The sequence below is a fragment of the Aquarana catesbeiana genome, linkage group LG09, assembly GCF_042186555.1.
Source record: "Aquarana catesbeiana isolate 2022-GZ linkage group LG09, ASM4218655v1, whole genome shotgun sequence".
Taxonomy (NCBI): Eukaryota; Metazoa; Chordata; class Amphibia; order Anura; family Ranidae; genus Aquarana; species Aquarana catesbeiana.
In genome coordinates, this window is record NC_133332.1 from 49,025,849 (window position 1) to 49,052,797 (window position 26,949).

Below are 26,949 nucleotides of genomic sequence, written 5' to 3' on the forward strand. Positions count from 1 at the left end.
ATAACACGCACCCCAAGTTTAGGAGGGAATTTTAAGGAAAAAAACTTTTAGGAGGGAAGGAAAGGAAAAAAAAAAAAAAAACAACTTACATTTAAATGCTCATCAATGCAGCCTTATCAGTGTCCATCTCAGCGTATAACACGCGCCCACGATTTTCAGGGGGAAAAAGTGTGTGTTATACGCCGATAAATACGTTATCTATATGAAAAAGTTTCAATAATTATCTCGACCTTGGGCTCGATTTACTAAAACTGGAGAGTACAAAATCTGGTGCAGCTCTGCATAGAAACCAATCAGCTTCCAGGTTTTTTTGTGAAAGATTAATTAAACAAGCTGAAGTTAGAAGCCAATTGGCTACCATGCACAGCTGCACCAGATTTTGCACTCTCCAGATTTAGTAAATTAAGAGTTTTCTTTTTGGCAGAAACAGAGAAGGATGACAGCAGAAAAAGACCAAGGTGTTCCATCGAGTCTGCCTTTTTTTTTTTTTTTTTTTTTTTTTTTTTTAATTCTGTCTGGTGTGGTACTACAAGCTAGAGCTGCAAGATTCTGGCTAAAATGAGAATCACAATTTTTTTTTGCTTAGAATAAAGATCACGATTCTCGCGGTGTAACATCACCTTTCACATTATACAAAAAAATTGGGCTAACTTTATTGTTTTTTTTATTCATTGAAGAGTATTCTTTCCCCCAACAAAAATGTATTTGAAAGACTGCTGTGCAAATACAGTGCGACATAAAATATTGCAACAACTGCCATTTTATTATCTAGGGTCTCTGCTAAAAACAAAAAATAAATAAAATAAAATGTTATAGATTTATTATATAATGTTTGGGGGTTGTAAGTAATTTTCAAGCAGAAAATACTGATTTTAGCCTGTAAACAAGTGTCAGAAAAAGGTTTGGTCTTTAAGTGGTGATGGTGAACTGACCTCATTTACACACAGAAGTTCATTCCTTTGATCTAAAAGATACCAGAGATACAATGTATCTCTTCTCTGCTCTATCTCCCAGCGCTGAGGAATGTTGATAAACATTGCAAGCTTTTTTTTCTTTTTTTTTGACAGCTCTGAGCGGCTCTGCACTTGTCACATAGAATCAAGGAAATGTCGGATTAAATCGAGATCACAATCTCTGAACGATTAATTGTGCAGCTCTACTACAAGCGGTCTTAAAGTGGTTGTTAAGGCACTGTACTACAAAACATCCCATCCCCTCTGTTAGCTATCATTATCTATCCCAGTGTCTGTGCTGAAAAAAAAAAAAAAAAAAAAAAGCAGACTATACCTTATATTGGAGCGTCTCCCGACACTCACCTGTCTCCTCGGCTCTCTCCTCTGCCCGGTTGACAGCTATATGGGGCGGAGCCGAGCGCTCCCAATGACATCAGCCGGGGAGGAGAGAGATCCAAGGAGTAACATGAGCGTCAGGAGACACTCTGATATACGGTATAATCTGCTTTTTTTTTTTTTTTGCAGCACAGGCACTATGTTAGATAATGTTAGCTAACAAAGGGGATGGTATGTTTGTAATACAGATATTATAGCAGCAGGAAGTGGAAGGGCCAGAGAGCATAGTGCACAGACAGGCATGGAGGGGAGGGGAGGGGGGAGAGGAGAACAAAGGAGATGTGCAGATAGTTGCGGCTGACGGAGGCACGTAAACTCACCAGTGTGTCAGGGCTCAGCAGCCATGATAAACTGTGGTCAGTTTTTCAGAGGGGAGGGTATAGGCAGGCAGGCAGGATCAGCCAGTTTTTTTAGGCGATAGAAGGGGCCAAAAGACACAGCACAAGCACTGTGCGGTTATGCATGCTTTAAAGGGAACAGTATAAAAAAAATGTTGGGGTTACAAACGCTTTAAAGCTGAACTTTACCCATAACAACATGATAAAAAATGTTCTTTAGCAAGGAACATACATCACACAATAAATATTCTACCAAAAATTAGTGAGTGCTGTAAATTGAATCCAGCATTGCTCCTGTTTCTTCTTGCTGGAGGCTGCCATTTTGCTAAAGCCCAGAGTCCCTGAACAGCAGTAAATCTTTAGGCTGTCCTGCAGGTCCTCCTCTACATTTTCTGCACAGTGCCAAAAAATAGGAACGGAGCAGAGGAGAGGCGAGACAGTGTACTACTGAATTTTAAACATACCTGCATAAGGGGCCAGCCTGAAGTGATCTATAGAGACTTCATTTTCTGAGTAAAGTTCTATTTTAAGTTACAAAATACTGTTGAAACTTAGGTTTCATTCACATGGACTCACAAACCCAGAGCAAACCAAGGACTGACTGAACAGAACATGAGAACAAACTGAACACATAGGCCAGGAGTGTCAAACTATTTCATTGCGGGCCGCAATCAGCATTATGGTTGTATTTGTAAGACTATATAAATGTATTTAATGATTTTTTTTCTCAAATAATAGGTGCAGGGACTCAACCACGCCCCCCCTCGCCGACCACATTGAACAGTGGGTGTAGCCAAATTGCACCAATAGTGGGTGGATTGTATAGGGGCAATAAATGCCAGGAGTGCTTTATGTGTGGAGTTTAGGGATGCGCTTTGTACAGAGGCTGTCCACATCTCGCCCCCACCCCTCCCCCTGGGGGTGAGGACCACATGAAATGGCCTGGTGGTCGAATTCGGCCAGCGGGCCTTGTGTTTGACACAGGCAGTGAACACCTCTCTGTTGAACATGTATTCCTAACTGGAATCAACTTGCAGAAGGTATGTGATAACTGTTGATCCTCAAAAATAGAATTATTATTATTAACAATCACAGATACAATTGATCAGTCATAAACAGGTGGCAATAAATGTAATTCAAGTACAAATCAAGGTGTGAGCTTCTTGTCTAGTAAGCTCTGCTTTGACATTTATCTTCTTGCTCCAAAGCTCATTTCCCCATTTTTATGTCTCCAAACAACCAAGTAGATACAATATTTTCAAGCATGTCCAATCATGTTTCGTTTAAGATATTTGAAGGTCAATCCAGTCCATACTAGTCAATCATAAATGTTCAAATTCTGAACCATCTGGCTCACAGCCCCTGTATCTTGGTGTACCAATTTTCATGCTGTTGACCAATACAAGTCTTTTTTTTTTCTATGGTGTATGTTATATAAAAATCTTTTTTTTTGTTTTGAAACAAAATAAATAGTACATAAAGTGGCTTGGGTGGAAATTTTAATTTTTTAAATTTGCAATACATTAGTGCAGCCCTGTGTTTTTGGTACATACCACTATTACCTTGGGTAGTGATTTTACACCCGTGCGCTGAGCCAAAAAAAGAATAAAATTGATTTTAGGTGGATTTCACCATTAACAAGCTCTCAAAGATGACTTGTGAAGGTCTCCCTTAAAAAGTATATATTTTAAAAAATATATATAAAAAAAATAAGTGCTTTAGCTTGCAGGACTTAAGTGGATTCATAGAAATATCGGGCCAACAACTTCAAAGTTGCGGTTTCTGAGGATGTCGTCATCTCCGTGAGTCCCCGGCTTGGAACAAGGATGAAGAATAAAAGACCTTGAGACCTACTGGCTGCACTTTGGTCCATATCGGTAAATATCTGGATACTGGAGATAGAATCAAGATGATAGCTTTGCAACCTGAAGCTTTAAAAACAAGTAATGGCAGCCTCCAATAATCTCACATGTTCTTAGAAGCTTGCTCTAAATCAGTGGTTCTCAACCCTGTCCTCGAGTACCCCCAACAGGCCATGTTTGCAGGTTTTCCTTTATCCTGCACAGGTGCTTTAAATCAGAGTCAATGGCTTGGTATTTTGGACAGCTATTTTATCTAAGAGAAATTCCCAAAACTTGGCCTATTGGAGGTACTTGAGGACAGGGTTGAGAACCACTGGTGTAAAACAACCTCCTTTTCACTAACAGTAAATAACCATCATTAGCAATAATTAGGCAAACTCAACTCCAACAATAACTTTTTTTAATTTTGCATTCAAGGTGTCAGATCTTTATTTCTGTTTGTGTTCCTGTTCGGGAGATTTATCTTCTCTACCTTTATATTAATTTTTTTAAACAATATGAAGTGAGGAGAACTCTACCCAAAAACCAACAGAACCAATTTTCCTTTTGCAGTAGGGAAGGGTTAGAAATTCAGTTTTATTGCAGTCTGTGGTCCCAAAAGCAAGAGTTTACTTCACTTCCAGGCCAAGGGGACAGGTGTCAGACAGAACAGGAAGTGAGGGGGAAAGTCACCTCAACAGGGACACAGGATCATTTAAAAGACTGCAGAGGTTCTAACCCCCTCCTCCTTAACTTAAAAACTGTATTTTTGGCTGTTAGGTTTTAAATAGGAAGTTAACCCAAAAGTTACATTTTAGTCATGGGTGGAGTCCAGGCATTAAATCACCTGCTGGCTTATATCTCCTGCCATAACGCCCCACTATTCACATGACTTGTGACTCACACCACTCAGTTACATGAAGGGAACCTCAGATTGTTTTTAATCACTTAGGAAAATTGTGTCAGGAATGGTTTGCCATAGGGTGTTGTCATTTGTAAATCTGCAGAAAGAAGAAGGGGCTACTTAAGGAGCTGGAACAGCTCAACTGTATCTCTTATAAAAGAGAGAAAGAAGCAGGGCAGGGTTTTTGGTTTTTTTTGCGGATTCAAGAGAGTTAGATTTTGTCACCAAATAAATCAATCCTTGAATTTTGTACACTTGTATTGATCCAGTAGAGATGCAGCCAATCAGAGACTACCGTAAAGATTAACTTTAACAAAAGAGATGGATTCTGTAATTTGTTGTCTTCCTTTCTCATACACAATAAAGAGGTTCTTATTGTCTTCAATGCTATGGGAGAGGGTGGTGAGAGTGGAATAGCCACTTGGTCCTGGCCAAATCTGGAAGGACTTCTGTTCCCACGAGTCCCCGGAATTAAAACTCCAACGTAGGGTGAGGTTTAGACCTAAAATAAATAAATAAATAAATAAATAAATAAAGTTAAGTGAGGTTAGTGGGTTAATAAAAGTATACTAACCCCTCTTCCTTGTTTCTGAACCCTACTACAGGTACAAACAACACACACTTATATGTTGTAGTGGTGCACCAAAATTTCAAAAATTGTGAAAGAAAAAAAAAAAAGTGCTGATAATGGAGCTGAAAAAGGGGCGGGGCCAACCCGCCGGTTGCTGTATATGTATTATCCCCGCCTGCCCCTGTCAGTCTCCCCTCCCTCCTGCTGTTCTCATGAGTGTCATGAGATGCAGCCTCCCCAGTGCCTAGTAGCGTGATTTCGCTGTGTGTCAGAGATCTGAATCGCCGTGCAGCCACTGTAACGATGTCCCGCCTCCTAGACCGCCTCTTGTGATAGACGGCACACTGATCCAATGCTAGGAATTATTGTGCCGTGTGTCATAGGAGGGGGGGGGGGGGGGGGGGGGGACATCGTTACAGCGGCTTAATGGCGATTCAGAGCCAGCTCTGACACACAGCGTGACATCGCATTACCAGCCACTGGTAGGCTGTACATAATGAGCACTGGCAGGCTGCATGTCATGGGTACTGGTAGAATGTACATGATGGGCACAGGCAGGCTGCTGCATCTTATGGGCACAGGCACTGGTGAGGCTGCATGAAGGGCACTGACAGGCTGCTGCATCTGACAGGTACTGGTGAAGCTGCATTGATCTCTTGTATCATGTCTACAGTCTCTGACCGTCGCCTGTATCATGTCTGCTTCCATTCGGTGCACCAAATGGAAATTTTGCTAATATTATTAGCAGTGTGTTACAGTTTAAGTAGGAGATTGCAGACATGATACAAGAGATGGTTAGAAACTGGGGACATGATACAAGAGATGGTCAGAGAATGCATTTTTCTTGACCTTTCTTGCACTAAAAAGGTGCCAATAATGGCCAACAATACATTCATATTAATTTAAATTGATGATATTAAATTAAAAAGTTGAATATAATACAATTGTATATAAAAATATAAATATTTTTTTTAAAAACTGTAATTTTCGGTATCTGTTTTCGACCTAGTACATCCTTCATTTTTGGCACCAAAATTTCCATTCGATGTATTACTGCGATTGTCAGGAGCAAAAGAATTTGTTTCAGGTGTATGTTCTTTGGTGGTAGGTCATTGTAATGGCAAGAAATATAACAGGGACAAGATTGTAGACCTGCACAAGGCTGAAATGGGCTACAAGACCATCACCAAGAAGCTTGATGAGGAGGAGACAACTGTTGGTGATCATGAGAAAATGTGAGGGGTCAGCCCATGATCTGAAGGCAGTTGGGACCACAGTCACCAAACAAACCATCAATAATACAATACGCCGCCATAGATTGAAATCCTGCAGCACCCTGCAAGGTCCTCCTCCTCCAGAAGGCACATGTACAGGCCCGTCTGAAGTTTGTCAATGAACATCTAAATGATTCTGAGAAGTATTGAGAGAAAGTGCTGTGGTCAGAAGAGACCAACATTGAGCCCTTTGGCATTAACTCAAAATCGCTGTGTTTGGAGGAAGAAAAATGCCAACTATGACCCCAAGAACACCATCCCTACAGCTTTGGGGTTGCATCTCTACTAAAAAGTTACAGGCCGACTTAGCCACATTGAGGTACCAATGGATGGAGCGATGTATTTTAAAATCTTGGATGAGAACCTTCTTCACTCACTGTAGATGAGTTATGGATGGGTCTTCCAGCATGACAATGACCCAAAACATACCGCCAAGGTAACAAAGGAGGGGCTCAAGAAGCACATTAAGGCCATGAAGTGGCCTAGGGCCTAGCCAGACCTTAAAGGGGTTGTAAACCCTTGTGTTTTTTCACCTTATTGCATCCTATGCATTAAGGTGGAAAAACTTCTGGCAGTGACCGCCCCCCCCCAGCCCCCCGCTTTAATTACCTGAGCCCCTTCAATCACTCGGCGGAGACACGCTGTGCCTCTCTCCACGGGGTCCTGGCTCTTGATTGGATAGATTAATAGCAGCGCAGCCATTGGCTCCCGCTGCTGTCAATCAAATCCAATGACGCGGATGCCAGGGAGCGGGGCCGAGTCCGGCATTCGTGTCTATGGATGCAAATGCTGAACTTGGGAGCGTGCCCACAAGGTACCCCCCTGGGAGAGTGCTTCTCCTAGAGGGTTAACTGATAAGAGGACAAGCTGCTAGAGCCGCCGGGGACCCCAGAAGTCGATGATCGGTGCAAAATGAGCTGCACAGTGGAGGCAAGTATTACATGTTTTTTTTTTTTAAATAACAAACACTGTAAAGTGTGGGGCAGATGGATGATAGTGAAACTACGGTGGCGGATTGAGTGGTACCTAATGGAATATGCTTATAGTGGGTTTTAACATGTATGTAACTATCTGACATATCCTAAAGTTTTCATTGAATGATATTGTGAAAAGGTGGCCTAATTACTATTATCTTATTTTTTATTTTTACTGAGCGAAGGTCTGGAGGAAGGAGGAGTGAGCCAATGCTGAAGAACTGTAAATAGTTTATTTTGTGTGTGGCCCAATGGGTCTTGTATGTACTTGTTATGGTATGTTACAAAAAGCAATAAATAAAACTTTTCAAAAAAAAATAACAAACACTGAATCCTTACAATCACTTTAATCCTATAGAAAAATTATGGAGGGAGCTGTAACGTCGAGTTGTCAAGCGACCGCCAAGAATCCTTAAGGATTTAGAGAAGATCTGTAAAGAAGAGTGGACCCATATCCCTCCTGAGACGTGTGCAAACCTGGTAACCAACTACAAGAAAAGTTTTATCTCTGTGCTTTCCTAGCCAAGTACCAAGTCATGTTTTGCTTGGGGATCAAATACTTATTTTACTCACTGAACTGCAACTCAATTTATAATATTTATATCGTGTTTTTTCTGGATTTTTGGTTGGTATTCTGTCTCTATCATTTAAAATACACCTATGATAAAAATTATAGAGCATTCATTTTTTTTATAAGTGGGCAAACTCACAAAATCTGCAGGGGAGGGATCAAATTTTTATTTTTATTTCTCCACATTAAACATTACCACACTACCATCTTCATGCTGCAGTGGTATCTGCATTTGATCATTATGTCAGAGATTATATAGTGATCACATAATCAGGAACCATGTAAATTAAAACTTGGAGCTTACACAGGGCTCAGGATTTACACCCTGCTACCAAGTGTTGGGCCAATCAATAATGCTGTCATGGGAAGAAGCGGAGAAAGTCACATACTCCTCAATACCTGGAAGTACTAGGTATATCTCTTTGCTATCATTGCATTCTGACTACACATGCATAAGTTCAAGTAATATCCTACTGAGATTAGTAACTAAAAGGCAAAAAAATTTTTTTTTTTTTTTTTTTTTTTTTTAGTTTTGGACAGAGTGAAAAAGAGTTGAACATGTCAACTTTTATAGCCGTCTAAACCCTCGCTAGGGAGATTCAACCTCTCCATTTGTCCCAATTACATATACCATTGAAAATGAAAGTAAAAGACAACCCCAAATTTTGAGTTGTCCCCAGAAAAGTAATAGAGGGGAAATTTTTGAACAGGGACACTAGTTCTGGTGACCTGGGGGTCCACAAGGAATTCCCTTAATTTGCAGGGATTTCCTCTCACTTCCTGTTTTGGCTATGGGACAGGAAGTGAAGATAAATCTCCCAAATGAGCTAAAGATGGCAAAAATATACCTTACAGGAGTTATAACCCTTCCATACTCTATCCAACATGGAAAAAAAAAAAAAAAAAAGGGAAGAAGTTTTGCCTACAATTCTAGTTTAAAGTGATTGTAAAGTCTTGTAAAAAAAAAAATAAATAATCTGATCCTCCTCTGCTGAGGTCCTTCTTCGCTGCTCCTGGCCCCTCCCTCCTGTCAAGTGCCTCCACAGCAAGCAGCTTGCTATGGGGGCACCCAAGCCGAGCTGCAGCTCCGTGTGTCCATTCAGACACAGAGCTGCTGTTCGCCCCTGCCCCCACCTGATTGGCCAACTGACTTTGATTGACAGCAGCGGGAGCCAATGTGTCTCAGCCAATCAGGAGGGACATCCAGTGGACAGAGATGGGGCTGCATTAAGATAAAAAAAACCTTCTGCCTTTACAACTCCTTTAAGGATTTACATCATACAAGCCCCAATTAAGATGGAGTGCCTCAACTTTTTGGTTGTTTCATTTCAACCTAGGGTTATTCCAATAAAATACTTTCTGGACTACTGATGTGGTGCTTCCACTGTTTTTTTTTTTTAATTAGTTCAACTTATTTCAGGAACCCCTTTTTTGGGGGAGCTGCTTTACATGTGAGCAACCTTACCTTAACAAATTGTCAGCTTAAACCGATAAAATGGATCAGTCACAACACCAGATATGAACAGGAGATCTAATACCTCTTATACAGGAACTCCAATAAGAAAAACCTGACTCTAACCTGTCCCTGCTCTAGGCACAACAAAATACAAAGTTTTGACAAATGTTAGAGACTAACGGAAAATGGGCTGACATGTATGGTTCAATGGACAGCACTGAACAAACTTTGTTCTATAGAAAATGGCAATCATTGTGTGTTTTACACTTACGTTGAGTTTGGTGTGCTGGGTTCACAAAGTAGGTTACTCCACCTCTATACAAAGCTCCAGCAGCCACGGCTGGATCTGGCAAACCTTCGTCGAAGCGGACATTTTCCAGCGGTAGAGAATCGCAGCCATCGGTGGAGGACACTATGATCCGGCAGTGACAGTGATAGAAGTACTGGTTCCGGGTATTAATTACCACTGAGCCATCTGGAAGCTCATAGGGCTGCGAGAGAGGTGAAAAGGCAAGACCTGGTGAAGACTTCAGATGGACAAGACAGCAAACTGGATTTATGGATAAGAGTATGGAGAGGAGTCAGATGCACAAGTGGTGGACACATCTTACCTGGCATTCATCAGGACTGAAGTCACCCATTCTTTTTTGCTTTTTAAATGGCAGACCCTCTAAATTTCCACCTTTCCTCCAGGTTTTCCCATGATCATCGCTTAGTAGACAGAACACTCCATCCTCATCCAGGGTCCCATGACCGCACACGATCAGGCGGCCTTTCATTGGCTCATACTTTTTCTGTACATAGAGAAATTCTCAACTGAAGTGGCTGCCCAGAATAAATATAAAATTGACCCTTGAGTCGAGTCTCCTCTTACAAATAACAAAGCGGTACCACTACCCACATTAAAATTAACCTATACCTTGCCTGGGAGAGCAAATGCTGGATTTCTACTAACCTGTATCCCATAGCCTGGCCCAGGGCAGAACATCTTGGTGCCGACCTCACGGGAGAGGTTTCTCGGTGTACTCCAGGTGATACCGTCATCAGAGCTGTTGGTGATCATGACGCTGGAGACTCCACACTGCAGGTAATGGGCACACAGTGCATACACCAGGAAGATGTTTTTGGTCTCATCATCCACAACAACAGCACCCAAGTTCAGCCCATCTGCAGCAGATCCATCATCTATAATGAAAGCTGTGGGTCCCCAGGTGTAACCTGTAAGCATAGAAAATATTTAATAATCACTAAAGCATGACCTCAGCTTTTTTGAGGGGGTTTTAAGGGTTAGAATGCCATCAGTTTTTTTAAGGTTGCACCAATACCATTATCGGTGCCGATACCAAGCATTTGTACGAATATCAGGACTTGTGCAAATGCTCCGATACCTGAAACTGATACCTTCACAGGCTCTGTTCTTTCAGCTGTTAACCAGATTTCCTCCAAAAGCTGAAATGTAAAAAAAAAAAAAAAAAAAAAAAAAAACCTGCCAAAAGCAAAAAAAAAGCCGGCAATTACCGGTTGTTAAGGAGCGGGGCTGCCGCATCCTTAACATCTGTTGACGCATTCGGCTGTCAGTGAGGTTTCCCTGCTGACAGCTTAAGAGCCCTTGCACACTGGGGCGGTTTGCAGGCGCTATTGCGCTAATAATAGCGCCTGCAAACCGCCCCGAAAGTGCCGCTTCTTTCATTCCAGTGTGAAAGCCCCGAGGGCTTTCACACTGGAGCGATGCGCTGGCTGGACGGTAAAAAAAGTCCTGCTAGCAGCATCTTCGGAGCGGTGAAGGAGCGGTGTGTATACCGCTCCTTTACCGCTCCTGCCCATTGAAATCAATGGGACGGCGTGGCTATACCGCCGTCAAAGCGCCTCTGCAGAGGCGCTTTGCGGTGGTTTTTAACCCTTTCTCGGCCGCTAGCGGGGGGGTAAAACCCCCCCGCTAGCGGCCGCATACCGACGGTAAAACGCCGCTATTAATAGCAGCGTTTTACCGCCGACGCCGCCCCCCGCCCCAGTGTGCAAGGGCTCTAAGTGTAAACAAAAGAATTCCCTACAATTGTAAACGGTAAAAAAAAAAAACAAAAACAAAAGACACAAACCACACACACACACACACACACACACACACACACACACACACACACACACACACACACACACACGCATGCTCAGCGCTATAAACATTGTTTCATTAGTATCTTTTGGTTTATTCATCTACAGATCAAAAGGGATGAACTTGATCAGCAGATGAAGGTCAGTTATAAGCAACCAGTCAAGTAAAGTTTTCATTAACTGTCCCTTTGTTTAACCCCTTATTCTCTTCCATTTAATTATGATTTCCTGCTGATTTTTTTTGTTCATTTCTAGGTTATAAACCCATTCAATTTTTTCTTGTTTTGTTCATTTATATATATATATATATATATATATATATATATATATATATATATATAAATGTGTATACACACACACACACACACACACTCTAATATATGTAGCAAGATGAGGAAAAAAGAACATCTAAAAGCTGCACACATTGTAACGCGTGTAGCGATCATTTAATCACAATTTTCCTTTTTTTTTTTTTTTTTTTAAGTTTCCAGCTTCAAACATATCAGAGTGGTTAACATGCACTGCATTAGAGTCACACTCTGTAATAAAATCCACTTTTTGTTTCATTCTGTGAAAAAAATAGATGGTTGCATATCACTTGCAGAATATATTTGCCTTTTGTAAATCAACCCCATTATCTTTTCATTTTTTAAACAGGTTCAAGGAGGAGCTGGAATGCACCATAACTAAAGTAGAAAATCCTTATACGTTGTTAAACAGAAACTTGTATAGACAGTGGAACGTAAGCTGCCATCGCTGACCTTCTAAAAATGCTAGTTTCCTAGCTGTTATTTTGATCCTGTTGCTTCAATACTCAAACTCCGCGGGAGTGGGTACCTGTCAAACAGGTACTTGCTCCCCCCTACAAGATGCCAAATGTGACATCGTAGAGGGGGGAGGAGGAGGCAGACAAGTGGAGCTTCCCCTTTTGGGTGGAGCGCCGCTTTAAACGTAAAAAATTGTATGAGAAAAATGTATGCGCTTGTTCCATCAGATAATTTCGCACAACCTGCCCTGATCAGCTCTCACAAGCTGTGTACCTACGATCGGTTCGAAAGTGGTATTTTTTGTATGATTTTCTGATCGTGTGTATGGGCATTTACTTTGCTTGCTCAGTGACTCAAAAAGTATTGGGGCCATTAAGTCAGCATAGCGGCCAGACAAAAAGCATTTTCAGAAACAGATCAGCATTGGCATTTCTCCCAGCAAAGGCTTCCTTTAATTCCACATATTGCACCCTTGTCCGTGTTTGCATTAGTTATCTTTTCATTATTTCCTACTAGAACCTAAAATTGCAACTAGGTGGCAGCACTACAACACAAGCATACATGAATAGGATACTCACCCCCATCCTGTGACCTGCGTGTGGCTATGAATTTTGCCCCGAGATCAGAGGCAGAATGTTTGCGAGCCTCAGAAAAGGCCAGGAGATGTCCCCGTGGGGTGTAAGTGATGAGCGGAATGCGGTAGGTATCCACCTCGCCAATCACCCGACCGCTCACCCAGAGTAATTGTTCCATCGTAATCAACGGAGAGACCTATAGGGGAAAAAAAAAAAAAAGATTTTGGTGGCAAGTACGATCGACCAGAATAAAATCTGTTTTCATTCAGTGACTTCATCAGTGTAAGGCACTTGTTAATATTGTAAAACAAAACCAAAGAAACGTCCCAGCTCAACTCACCAGCCAGTCTGCAATCAAATGAATTTCCTGTCTAACAGTCTGCATTAAAAACAGGGGTTTAGTCTGCACCATTTGCAAATACATGCATAAGCTTCAGAGCCGCTCCAAGGAACCCAGGTATTATCTGCAGTCCTAACTCTTGTACATTTTTTTAAAGCCTCCATTAGTAGAAGCACATGCATTCTAATGGATAGGCAGAGAGCAGGTGACCCTGGAGGGAGCCCATCCCTCTTTAACCCTTTCGCTGCCAGAGCCGTTTTTGCACAAGTTTAAAAAAAATCATTTTAGGCCTGAAGATTACACAAAACCCACAAATTATAGATTTTCTGAAAGCAGACACCTAGAGAATAAAATAGTGGTAGTTGCAATTTTTTATGTCACACGATATTACCGCAAAGGTCTAAATAGATACCCAACATGCCAAACCTTAAATTTATGTGTGCCCGTGAAATGGCGACAAACTTCAGTACCCTATATTTTCTATATGCGACGCTTCAAAAGCCCCCCTATAGGTATCAGTTCAGGGTTATGGAGGAGGTCTGGTGCTAGAATTATTGCTCTCACTCCGGCGTACGCGGCGATATGTAACATGTATATCGCAATAGATGTTTTCGCTCGTAGGCGCCCTGATGCATGTGTTTAAGTTCGTGTGTATATCTAGGGGCGGGAGGTCTGGGGCAGGGTGGCGGTGATTTTATGTGCTTAGATGCAACTATTTTTTTGCAAACTTAACTTTTTTTTTTCCAATCACATAGGGGACAAACAGTCCCCTATGTGATGATTTTTAGGTGACAGGTTCTCTTTATTGAGATATGCAGGGTCTAAAAGACTCTGCATGTCTCCCCTGCATTCCACTGAATGTTTTGCAATTCAGATCACATTGCAAAACATCCTCTCTTGGCAAAGCGAGCCGGGGACACCGAGAGCTTGACCCGGAAATGACGTCTGGGATGTCGCTTTCTGGGTCACAAGAAGAAGGGGAGGAGAACAGACATGTGTCCGCTCTTCTCCTTCCCCTCCACCCGCTGGCACCTGCCATGGAGATCCCAGGCGCACTGATGGGCAAGCAGAGCCCGGTAAGCAAGGCGGAAAAGGGGGGGTGGTTGGGGGGGAAGCGCCGGTACCGGGGGGGTGTTATGCCCTGTACACACGATCGGATTTTCCGACTACAAAATCCATGGATTTTTTCCCACGGATGTTGGCTCAAACTTGTCTTGCATACACACGGTCACGCAAATGTCGGAAATTCCGAACGTTAAGAACGCGGTGACGTCCAACACGTACGACGAGAAAAATGAAGTTCAATAGCCAGTGCGGCTCTTCTGCTCGATTCAGAGCATGCGTGGAACTTTGTGCGTCGGAAATGTGTACACACGATCGGAATTTACGACAACGGATTTTGTTGTAGGAAAATTTGACATCCAGATCTCAAATTTTGTGTGATGGAAATTCCAATGGAAAATGTCCGATGGAGCCTACACACGGTCGGAATTTCTGACAACAGGCTCCCATCGAAAATCGCACACACACACACACACACACACACACACACACACTGTGTGCGATACCCCCTGCCGTTGGACCTGGTGGCAAAAGGGTTAAAAAGGCACAGGGGCGCACTGGACACTAAGCATATAGCACAAAAGTGGCAGCAAACGTGTCCAGTGTGTCCCCTCACCAATATTACATCAGTAACAAACAACTGGCCCCTGCCCCCACCTATAACTGGCCTTCACAGCAAGGAGCACATGAAAGGACAACGCATGCAAAACAAAACCAAAGAAAATTCCCAGCTCAACTCACCAGCCAGTCTGCAACCAACCAACAACCTAACAGAACACCTATTCTGACTAACCTGTGTAAGAAGGAACTGTATACTTACCCCATTTTCAGACCACTCTGGTCCAGTCACATGATCCACCTCCCCTCTGTCAGCCAGTGGCGACTGCAGGGGAGAAGAGGGAGCACCGACAACGGAGTGCCCATAGGTGCCTATGGGTGATGCCACCACTCCCAAGCATTGTCAGCCATTGGGAGGCCTCTCCTCTTCCCTGCCACTGGCTTACACAGGGGAGATTCGGGGATTTGTTGGGGGCCACAAAAGATATACATGTCCAAATTACCAGACGGGCCGTCCGAAAACGGAACGCGGGCTGAAGTTTGGACATGCCTGGTTTAGATCAAAGCATATTCATGTGTTAGAATGGCCCAGTCAAAGTACAGACCTAAATCCAACTGAGAATCTGTGGAAAGACTTGAAAATTGCTGTTCACAGATGCTCTCCATCCAATCTGACAGAGCTTGGGAAAAAAGAAAGCCTTAGTTATGCAATGCTTCACCGATCATGTATCTTATTTCTATTCATATGGACATTTGTAATGCTATCATTGTTTTCAAACATATGGGAAGTTTCTCAGCGGATGTAGTCCAAGTCTCTACACACTGTCATGTAATTCATGTTCCTTTTATGTACACATATGAATTTTACTGTTTTATTATGCATTTTCTGTATGAATTTTTATGATTTACATTAAATATGCCGTTTTTTGACCCTCTATTGGTGACTGCATGTTTCATTTAAAGTCCCACTTTGCTTTCTTCTTTCCAATATAATCGGGATGGAGGCTAGAGACATCTGATCTTTGCCTCATTTAAAGTCCCATTTTCTCCTCCTTTTTGCCAATCTGACAGAGCTTGAGCTATTTTGTAAAGAAGAATGGGCAAAAATGTCACTCTCTAGATGTGTAAAGCTGGTAGAGACATCCCCAAAAAGACTTGCAGCTGTAATTGCAGCGAAAGGGGGTTCTACAAAGTATTGACTCCGGGGGCTGAATACAAATGTACCCCACACTTTTCACATATTTATCTGTAAAAAAAAAACTTTGAAAACCATTTATCATTTTCCTTCCACTTCACAATTATGTGCCACTTTGTGTTGGTCTATCACATAAAATACATTTATGTTTTTAGTTGTAACATGACAAAACTTCAAGGGGTATGAATACTTTTTCAAGGCACTGTAGCTGCACACAATTAGTTGCATCCAGGCTGATATCCTCACGTGACCACTTGGTGTGTGGCTACACGTGAAAAGCGGGGGGCTGCTGTCCGCCAAGTCATTACTTTATACAGGCTGAGCGGCCACCGCTATTCACATGCACCGGTCACTCAGCTACAAAAGTCTGCTGATTCTTGCCGCTGGAATCTGGTGTATGCACACAGTCCTCCGTAAGTGCGTGATGAAATCTGCTGACACCATGTAAATATAAAGCAATCATTTTTCCTAAAGGATGCGCTTGCAAACCACAACTTGCAAAAACAGCCTTGATGGAGGTTAAAAAAAAAAAAAAAAAAAAAATGGTATCTGTAGTGCAAGGTAATAAAAACAGCAGCAACTAAGATTGTGCAATCATATTACTTCCTCATATTAACCGCAGTCACACTGACTAAGATATAACAGAATGACACACAGTGTAACCTCAACAAAGATGTACTCTACTAGACAACATACAGATCTAGAGGGACTCTTATTAAAAACTGGAGACACTAAACAATATTTACTCCTTTTTTCCCCACAAATAAGGAGATAGATAGATAGATAGATAGATAGATAGATAGATAGATAGATAGATAGATAGATAGATAGATAGATAGATAGATAGATAGATAGATAGATAGATAGATAGATAGATAGATAGATAGATAGATAGATAGATGCGCCCCACTATCGGTTGAAAAGTGGCACTAAAAATAGCGACCGACGTGACGCCCCAGTGTGAAAGTGCCCTTAGGGACATGGCTAAGGGGATAGACCTCATGGCCTCACGACCATCCAACATAACAGGGTGGAGCACTTTTGTGACACATGGAGGCCTGTGGCAATATTTTGTGTACACTGATGCTTTTTTTGTAGAAGGTCTCACAATCCAATTTTTGCACGTTTGAAAATGCAACTTTTTGTTAAATAAAGGAATTCCCAAAAAAATAAATCAATCCTGCTTGCTGCATTTTAAATGCACTTTCACCAAATTGCACTTTATATAGAGTTCAATGGTAAGGCAACAGACAGATGTGAATGGAGCCTTAATGAGATCCCAATATCCGGGGGAAAGCCCAACGTACCCAGTAAACAGCTGCTGGAGCATTTGATGCATGTTCCTGGAAAGTGTATGACAAAAGTAAAGAGGATCTTCAACATAGATAAGTGGGGTGCCCTTTATATTTTTGTCCTTCCTCATCCTCAGTTTTGAAATCAGTTTGGCGTCTGCACGCTCCTTGTGATTACACGCTTTCTTCAGAAGCATCAAAACCCCAAAGCCAAATCAGAACTTGGCAATCTTCCCAACTTCTACAGACTGCTGATAAACGATTCTTATGTTCTCTCTTTACCATAGGCTCGATATGCAGTGAAGGGACATTGCCCCTTAGTAACAGAAAGTTTAGGAACAAGCAGCACTCCTGACAATTGCTGCAGCTTAGATGTTAAAGAGGAAGTAAACCCCCGATGGGTTTTACTTCTTTTGCTCCCTGCAAATTAAAAGCATAATGGGCTAGTATGCATCGCGTATAGGATGGGTGAGATGGGGCACCCCTGTCGGGTCCCCCTTGAGAGTGGGAAGGCACCAGAGGTCCAACCATTAGCCACCACCTAGGCCTGCAGAGCATTGTAAAGGATAGTGAGCCATTTGCCAAAGTTGGGGCCGAAACCAAAGCAGCGAAGACACTGCCACAGGTACTGCCACGCAACCGAATCAAAGGCCTTAGCTGCATCAAGGGAAACAATTACTCTAGATCTATTTGGTAATGGGAAACCTGAATGTTCATAAAGAGGCGCCTCGCATTAAAGACTGTATTTTTCGCTGACATGAAGCCCGTTTGATCGGGGTGAATCAGGGAAAGAATATCTTTATTAAGGCATAAGGTTAAGATTTTGGCTAATATTTTAATGTCAGTTTGCAATAGTGATAAAGGCCTATATGATTCAGGTAGGTGGGGGTCCTTGCCAGGCTTAGGGATGAGAACTATAATGGCTTCACACATAGATTTGGAAAGGGCAGTGGCCTCGAATATCGCTTGATTAAGGGCAAGGAGTCCGGGGACTAAGACATCGGAAAAGTGGACTTTATCTAAAGCCAAGCTTTAGCAAAATGTGAAAGGGCAAGCATAATATCGTCCGTTGAAAGCGGGGCCTCCAACATATCCACCTGTTCATTGGTCAATTTAGGGAGCATGAGGCCATCAAGAAGGTTTTCCAGATCCTGTGGGAGGATAGTTAGCTTTAGATGTGTAGACTTCTTTGAAAAAATAAATAAATAAAAAAAATTAAATCTGCAAACTCCCTGACATAGCAGGATCCGTGAGGACACCTGCCGTATCAGATCATAGGGTAATAACCACTTGAGGTCTGGAGTCCAGATGTGCCAAATAGGTAAGCAGTTTACCCAGACGCTGATCCTGTTCAAAAATCCTTTGCTTACTAAACAAACAGCTTGCGCCAAGCTCGCTCCTGGCACAGCTGGTCAACCGCCCTAGTTTGAAGCTTTAGCTGTGCCAGTGAGGCAGGCGAGGGTGTGGTTACATAAGAACCCTCCAGTTCAGTCAACTGAGCAGTGGCTTGAACATAAGCAGACTTAATATCTCTTCTAAACCTGGAGATGTATTCCAGCATGTATTTTAAATGCTTCATACTGTCAAAGGGGAGGACATAGCAGCATTATTGCTGCTATGTCCTCCCCTTTGACAGTATTCAATGGCTAGTCTATCAGTGTCAGGGAGAATGGTTAACCAGAAAGGATTTAGTCTCCAGTTATGCAGAGGATGGTTGTTGTATGGTGCCAGCTCAACCCAATAGAGAGAGTGGTCTGATAATATTCGGGGGCCAAACCAAGTATTTCGCAACCCGAGGATTAGGGTACAGGAGAGCCAAAGGAAATCTATCTGGGACAGATAGGCACAACAATATCCTGGTTTAAATGAAAAAACTATACTACCTTCGGTAGGAATTCAGTATGAGGCCGCAATACAACCTCATCCTTATGAATAAACCAAAATGGCTCTTTACAAGAAAGAGCAGGCAACTCTGACACTCTTCCTGCAGAAGATATGGCAACCAAGAAAATTATTTTTCCTCATCAAAAGGACCAAGGGAATATCTTGTATTGGCTCAAAAGGCTGCTTCTGTAAAGCCGACAGGACTAAATTTAAGTCCCAAGGGTTCAGGGGTGACCTGACTGGAGGATTAATCTGTGTTACCCCCTGAATAAAGTTATGAACCAGAGAGTGTGAAGCAAGAGGTCGTTTGGGGGGGGGGGGGGGGGGGGGGGAGAGACACACACCGATAAAGCCGATATCTGGCCTTGATAGTACTCAAGGCCAGCTTAATTTCTAATCCTATCTGTAGGAATTCAAGGATCCTATCTATGACATATTTCCTGGGGTGCCAATCCCTGGATTCACACCAGGAGACATATGCCTTCCAGACTCTATAGTATATGACTCCAGAGGCCGGCTTCCTAGTATTAACCAAGTAGAGCCTACTGAAGCTAACAGCCCACAATCTTTTAGAATGTGGGTCTCAATTAGAGGTCGACCGATATATCGGCCGGCCGATATAACAGCCGATATTTGACTTTTTTTCTTAATCGGCATCGGCCGATTGTGCTGATAAAAAAGGCCGATATAACTCAGCGGACTTGCAAATGACTTCTGAAGTCAATACAAGTTGCCTGTATTCTTCTGTGAAGACTTCTCCCCCTCTCTGGGCAGCCTGCCAAATCTGATAAGGGTCGGTTCACACTGGGGCGACTTGGGATCCGACTTGTACGCCCTCAAGTCGCCCCAAGTCGCCTTGCATTTAGGTTAACATGGTAGGCAATGGGAGCGTCTTAATTGACACTACTGAAGTCGCTCCGACTTCAGAAAAGACTCCTGTACTACTTCTATCCGACTTGTAGGCGACTTGTACCCATTCAACTCAATGTAAGTCGCCTGCAAGTCGGATCTCTCTGTAAAGTCAAGCGACTTTGCAGAGAAAACCCCTCCCTCCCCCCCTCCCTCCCAGAGAGGTGATTGGCCACAGGCGAAGTCGCCTGTCATGGAGGCGACTTCAAGTCGCCTCGTAATTTGCCGAAGTCGCGCTGAAGTCGCGCTAAAGTCGCGCTGAAGTCGCGGTACAAAGTCGCGCTAAAGTCGTGTTGCCCATGTGTGAACCGACCCTCAAAAGAACCTGAATTGATACAATGTTTACACTTCTGAATGAGCTGAACTCTGTGTGTAGAAGCTCTCAGTTTAACCATTTAAAGACTAAATCTTTTCTGACACTCGTTGCTTACAAGTAAAAATCCTGTATTTTCTGCTGGAAAATCACTTAGAACCCCCAAACATTATATATTTCTTTTTAGCAGAGACCCTAGGGAATAAAATAGCGGTTGTTGCAATATTTTATGTCACACAGTATTTGCGCAGCGGTCTTTCAAACGCAATTTAAAAAAAAAAAAAAAATACACTAATAAATTTACAAAAAAACTAAGCAGTAAAGTTAGCCCATTTTTTTTCGTCCAAAAGTTTTGATTACCTGTTTTTGTGTATTTATTTTTAAGATATAGTTTTTTTTTATATTTTTTTTTTATCTAAATTCTACATACAAGTGAACTGATTGGAGGTTTGTTTTGTTTAATAAATGCTTAAATGTAAAAAATTTTCTGTATCACTTTAGGTTGCTTTCACACTGCAGCGGGCATGCGTTGACGGTAAAACGCTGCTAGTTTTAGCGGCGCTTTACCGTCATTTTAGCGGCGCTATTCGGCTGCTAGCGGGGAGCTTAAAACCCAGCTAGCAGCCGAGGAAAGGGTTAAATGCGCTCCTGAAGCGCCGCTGCCGAAACGCTTTGCAGGCGCTTTGGCAGCGGTGCGCATTCATTTCAATGGGCAGGAGTGGTGGTATACACCGCTCCAAAGATGCTGCTTGCAGGACTTTTTTTTAACATCCTGCCAGCGCATCGCCTCAGTGTGACAGTACTCGGGATATCACACTGAGACTGCAGGGAAGACGTTTTACAGGCACTTTACAGGCGCTATTTTTAGCCCAAAAGCGCCTGAAAAACGCCCCAGTGTGAAAGGGGTCTAACTGTTAAATTTTATGAGATGAAGGAAAAAAAAAAAAAAAAAAGAAAAAAAAAAAATCGGCCTAATATATCGGCCCCAAAAAAATCGGCATCACCGAGATTTCTAAATATCGGCATCGGCATCGGCCAGAGAAAAACCCATATCGGTCGACCTCTAGTCTAGAGCTGCACGATTCTGGCTAAAATGAGAATCACGATTTTTTTGCTTAGAGGATAGATCACGATTCTCGCGGCGTAACATCATCTTTCACATTAAAACAAAAAAAATTGCGCTAACTTTACGGTTTCTTTTTTTTTATTTATTGAAGTGTATTTTTTCCCAAAAAATTGCATTTGAAAGACTGCTGGGCAAATACAGTGCGACATAAAATATTGCAGCAATTGCCATTTTATTCCATATTATAATAAATATATATATATATATATTTTTTTTTTTTTTCTCTCTAATGTTTGGGGGTTCCAAGTAATTTTTTTTAGCAAAAAATATTGATTTTAACTTAAGAAAGAAGTGTCAGAAAAAGATTTAGACTTTAAGTGGTTAAACTTCCTGCATTTACGCGTTGTTTAAAGCTTGGCAGATTGCCCAGGTTATTTGTTTACACAGAGAAGTTTATCCCTTTGATCTAAGAAGGAAGTTAGATACAATGTTTCAAGTTCTAAACTTGGCAGAATGCCTGGATGTTTTCTTTTGACAGCTGAGTGAGCAGATAATCTCTCCACTTGTTTATATGAAAGAATCGTCAAACTCAGCAGGAGAGATCGTCAGGGGATCGAGATCACGATTTTTTAACGATTAATTGTGCAGCTCTACTCTAGTCTCAATAGCCAAACCGCTAAATTTAGCATGTAAGGTAGGATAGAATACCGGACCTTGTGAGAGAAGGTCTGGCCATACCGGTAGGGTCCAAGTGTCCCCTACCGCCATTTTTACGATCTCAGCAAACCAAGATCTCCTGGGCCACAAGAATCACCTCCTTCCCTTCTTGCTTGATCCTGCGAGAAGGCGTGGAAGCAGCAGAACAGGAGGGAACGCATAGATCAGTGAAAAACCAAGGCATCTGTTTTGTATGCCATCGGATCCCTTGTCCTTGACACAAAGTTGTCGATCTTGTTGTTGAACCTGGACGCAAACAGATCCAGGTCCAGAACTCCCCATTTTTGGCATAATGACAGAAAGATGTCAAGGTGAAGGGACCATTTTCCCGGGCACAATTGTTGGCGACTCAAGAAGTTCACCTGCCAATTCCTTATCCCTGGAATGAAAATTGCTGATAGGCAAGGAATGTTGTTTTCCCAAGATAGAATATGACAACTCTCTCTGGGCTGCATGACTTCTCGTGCCCCCTTTGTGATTGATATAGGCCACAGCTGTGGCATTGTCAGATTGGATCCTAACAGGACAATTCCATAGTCTGAGTGTCCAGGCCCACAAGGCCAGGCGTACTGCCTGAATCTCTAGAATATTGATGGGCAAGATCATCTCTGATTTGGACCATTTCCCTTGGACAGACGCTTTTTCCAGGACTGCTCCCCAGCCCAGAAGGGTGGCATCTGTTACCACCTTCCAGGTAACTAGTAGAAAGGATTTTCCTTTTTGAAGATTCTTGGATCAACCAATTGAGGCTCTGGACACACTTTCGGGGATAAACGCATTGGGAAGTCCAGAGCTTGGACCTTCTTGTTCCAAGTTGACAGGATACGGTTTTGCAGCTGTCTTGAATGAAACTGCACATAAGAAACGGCCTTGAAAGAAGCCACCATCTTTCCCAACAATTTCATGCAAAGTCGAATAGAAGGATTCTTCCTTGTTTTGATCAACTGAATCAGTTCCCTTATGGAACTGATCCTTTCCTGGGGCAAAAGGTGGCACGTGTATACTAAAAAGACACTTTGAATGGATACGGCTGCATGGCTAGCCCCAGGCAAGGATTGCTCCAGTGGAGCTCAGCACAGCACAGCTTTACTCGTGACCAACACCTTAGACACTTTACCTTGGAGGAATCTTTAGCAAAAAGTTAGAGATCTCAGGAAACCCCTGAAATAATGTTTAGGTCCACAGCTCATGGAACAATGGTGTGATCAGCGAGCTACTGATATAACAATTATTTTTAGAAGTAGCAATAAATAGAATAAATATTAAAACTGACTGATCTAAGGTTAAACTTGCGCTTTTTTTTTTTCTTTGCACATTAAGGATGAGCTCTGGCATGTTCGCATGTTGCACGTGCCAAGCCCGCCAGGAAGTCGACACTGCACAGCGCTAATCACAAGCAGTGAGACATTTCCCGATGTGCGGCTGCAGAGATCAGGAAATGTCTCACTGCCTGTGATTAGCGCAGCACAGTGCCGACTTCCTGGTGGGCTCTGCACGTGCAGCATGCGAACATGCCAGAGCTCATCTTCATTGCACATATGTTAAATTCTGGGTAGCATCTTGAGATAAACAGTGTACAGGGGGTCAGTAGGGCACAGTACAAAGAGGGGAGGAGGGCACATTGTGGGGGACACAGCTGGGCACACTACATGGGATAGACTGCAGGGCACATTGTGGGGCACACTACATGGGACAGAAGGTAGGGCACATTGTGGGGGGACACAGCTGGGCACACCACATGGGATAGACTGCAGGGCACATTGTGGGGCACACAGCTGGGCACACTACATGGGACAGAAGGTAGGGGACATTGGGGGGCACACAGCTGGGCACACTACATGGGACAGAAGGTAGGGCACATTGTGGGCACACAGCATGGGACAGAAGGTAGGGCACATTGTGGGGCACACAGCTGGGCACACTACATGGGACAGAAGGTAGGGCACACAGCTGGGCACACTACATGGGACAGAAGGTATGGCACATTGTGGGGGGACACAGCTGGGCACACTACATGGGACAGAAGGTATGGCACATTGTGGGGGGACACAGCTGGGCACACTACATGGGACAGAAGGTATGGCACATTGTGGGGGGACACAGCTGGGCACACTACATGGGACAGAAGGTATGGCACATTGTGGGGGGACACAGCTGGGCACACTACATGGGACAGAAGGTATGGCACATTGTGGGGGGACGCAGCTGGGCACACAATGTGGGATAGACTGCAGGGCACATTGTGGGGGGGGCACAGCTGGGTACACTAAATGGGACAGATGGAAGGGCACATTGTGGGGGACACAGCTGGGCACATTTCTGTACCAGTTTTGTTCTTATGCAGAGGTGGTTTTCATAAGACCTCTAGTGGCACACTGCTCCCCACTAGCCCCTCCATCCCAACGGATGTCACATACAAGCACCTGGGATGGACAGAAGGGGAGGAGGGGCTGGCAGGGAACAGCGTGCCATAGCCAACACTAGCACGGCCACTTCCCTGCCTACCTCTGCATGTGTCGGCAGAGGGGATGCTGCCTGCGACTGACAGGTAGATCGCCATGGAACCCTGATTGAGAAACACTGTCATGTACACTTGGTGGCCATAAAAACAGAACTTAATTTCTACCCTTGCTTTGTACATCAATAAAAAGGAATTCACTTGAATGTGTACATGGAAGACACCATACAGTCCCTGCAAATATCTGTATTGGTCATCAAACTGATTTCTGTTCCCGGGGAATCTCACACACACGAGATGCAGAGGTTTTAAACCTGCGCACAATTCTGGTAAGCCCCCAGCCCTCCTTGACTAAGGTCAGCCATAGACGAATCAAAAAACCAAACAAATTCTTGGTCATTCATTTTTCGCTTTTCATTAGAGTGCCAGCTGCGACATAAGATTTTTGTGCTGCAATCAAAAGTGTCTGATCCAACATGCTGGATTTTGTTTGGAAAATTGAAACAAATGACGGCACAATCGTATGCGCCATTTGTGTTTTTCGATCGACCAACGATTGGTTTTTGACTCATCCATGGCCGGCCTTAGTCTGGATCCCCAACACATTGCCTGCTCTGCCCCACTCCTCTAATCACATCTGAGCACAGCTGAGTGATGGAGGCTCTGGAGGGGTATAGTGCTGCAAACACCAGCTGCCCCCATAACAATGGCACAGCCCCCCAAAAAAACACCCCCCACAGCACTAACACAGCCCACAGCCACACACAACAGAGCTCCTCCCCCCCAGAACACCCACACAATCCTCTCCTGACCCCCCACAAACACTAATATACACAAAACCCACAACAGAGTCCCCCCCCCCCCCCCCCCCTCCATACCTCTTTATAGTGAGCACAGTACACAGACCCGAGCAGTGTCAGGACAACGATCCCCCAGCAGCCGGCCCTCCCCCTCCTCCCGTCCTCCATGGTGCTCTCCGCTCCTCAGTACCGGGGAGGATTCTACATCACCGATCACTGAGCTCCTCTTCCTGGAGTCTCTGCACTCACGTGACTGTGTCCGGGTCAGCTGATCACTGAGAGTCACGTGTCTCCCCGGTCTGACAGCTGCAGGAAGGCGATTTGTTACTTTGTATCTATAGAAGGTGTGATCATGTGATCTCCACCCAAAGAGAGTGGGGAGGGTGATAATAGAGTGATGATGATATATTTATAAAGAGATGAGATAAAGCGTTATCCTGAGATCTATACTTGTCTCCAGGAAATACCACTTACCTGGCTGTCATATTAATCCAATCTCTGAGCTGGAGAGACTGTTGATGAAGAGTTTTGCCTGAAATATACATACAATGGATATAAAAAGTCTACACACCCCTGGTAGATGTCGGGTTTCTGTGATGTAAAAAAATGAGACAAACATAATTCATTTCAGAATTTTTCCCACCTTTACCCCGGGTTCACATATGTGCGATTACAGCGCCGATTCCCGCATTGCATCCCTGCCTTCTGCGAACCGCTGCGGGTGTCATTAACAAAGTTAAAGCGGAGTTCCACCCAAAAGTGGATGTTCCGCTTTAACCACTTCAGCCCCGGACCATTTGGCTTGCCAGACCAGAGCACTTTTCGCGATTCGGCTCTGCGTCGCTTTAACTGACAATTGCGCGGTCGTGCGACATTGCTCCCAAACAAAATTGACGTCCTTTTTTCCCCACAAATAGAGCTTTCTTTTGGTGGTATTTGATCGCCTCTGCGGTTTTTATTTTTTGCGCTATAAACAAAAAAAGAGCGACAATTTTGAAAAAAACGCATTATTTTTTACTTTTTGCTATAATAAATTTCCCCCAAAAAATATATATAACATTTTTTTTTTCCTCAGTTTAGGCCGATATGTATTTTTCTACATATTTTTGGTGAAAAAAAAATCGCAATAAGTGTATATTGATTGGTTTGCGCAAAAGTTATAGCGTCTACAAAATAGGAGATAGATTTATGGCATTTTTATTAATACTTTTTTTTTCTAGTAATGGCATCGATCTGCGATTTTTATCATGACTGCGACATTATGGCGGACAGATCGGACACTTTTGGCTCGAGTTTGGGACCATTCACATTTATACAGTGATCAGTGCAATTAATGCTTTGATTACTGTGTAAATGTGACTGGCAGTGAAGGGGTTAACACCAGGTGGCACTGTAGGGGTTAAGTGTGTTCTAGGGAGTGATTCTAACTGTGGGGGGGAGGGGCTATGTGTGATACGACACTGATCACTGCTCCCGATTACAGGGATTACAGGGAGCTGTGATCAGTGTCCTGTCACTAGGAAGTCACAGCCAGGCACCCACAGTTACAATGCCGGCGCAGCAGAGAGAAGGGGGAGATGAGCGAGGCTTCGTTCCCCCCCCTCCCCCGCATCGCTGGACTCCGGG

At 43.3% G+C, this 26,949-nt stretch overlaps 1 protein-coding gene across 2 annotated transcripts; it reads right to left on the bottom strand.

Moving 5' to 3' along the window:
• Positions 1 to 477: 477 nt before the first annotated feature.
• Positions 478 to 25,587, bottom strand: NEU1 (neuraminidase 1). Of its 2 annotated transcripts, XR_012235935.1 has the most exons (7): positions 25,402 to 25,587; positions 12,733 to 12,925; positions 10,234 to 10,496; positions 9,890 to 10,072; positions 9,550 to 9,769; positions 3,939 to 4,934; positions 478 to 3,701 (listed from the first exon to the last, which is right to left on the bottom strand). XR_012235935.1 is itself a non-coding variant. In XM_073598452.1 (6 exons), exons 1-6 carry the CDS (start codon positions 25,489 to 25,491, stop codon positions 4,717 to 4,719), a joined length of 1,167 nt encoding a protein of 388 aa, XP_073454553.1. In that variant the 5' UTR covers positions 25,492 to 25,587; the 3' UTR covers positions 478 to 4,716. The 2 variants fall into 2 exon arrangements, 1 of the variants encoding a protein (XP_073454553.1); XM_073598452.1 differs by having other exon boundaries at positions 478 to 4,934.
• Positions 25,588 to 26,949: the final 1,362 nt, after the last annotated feature.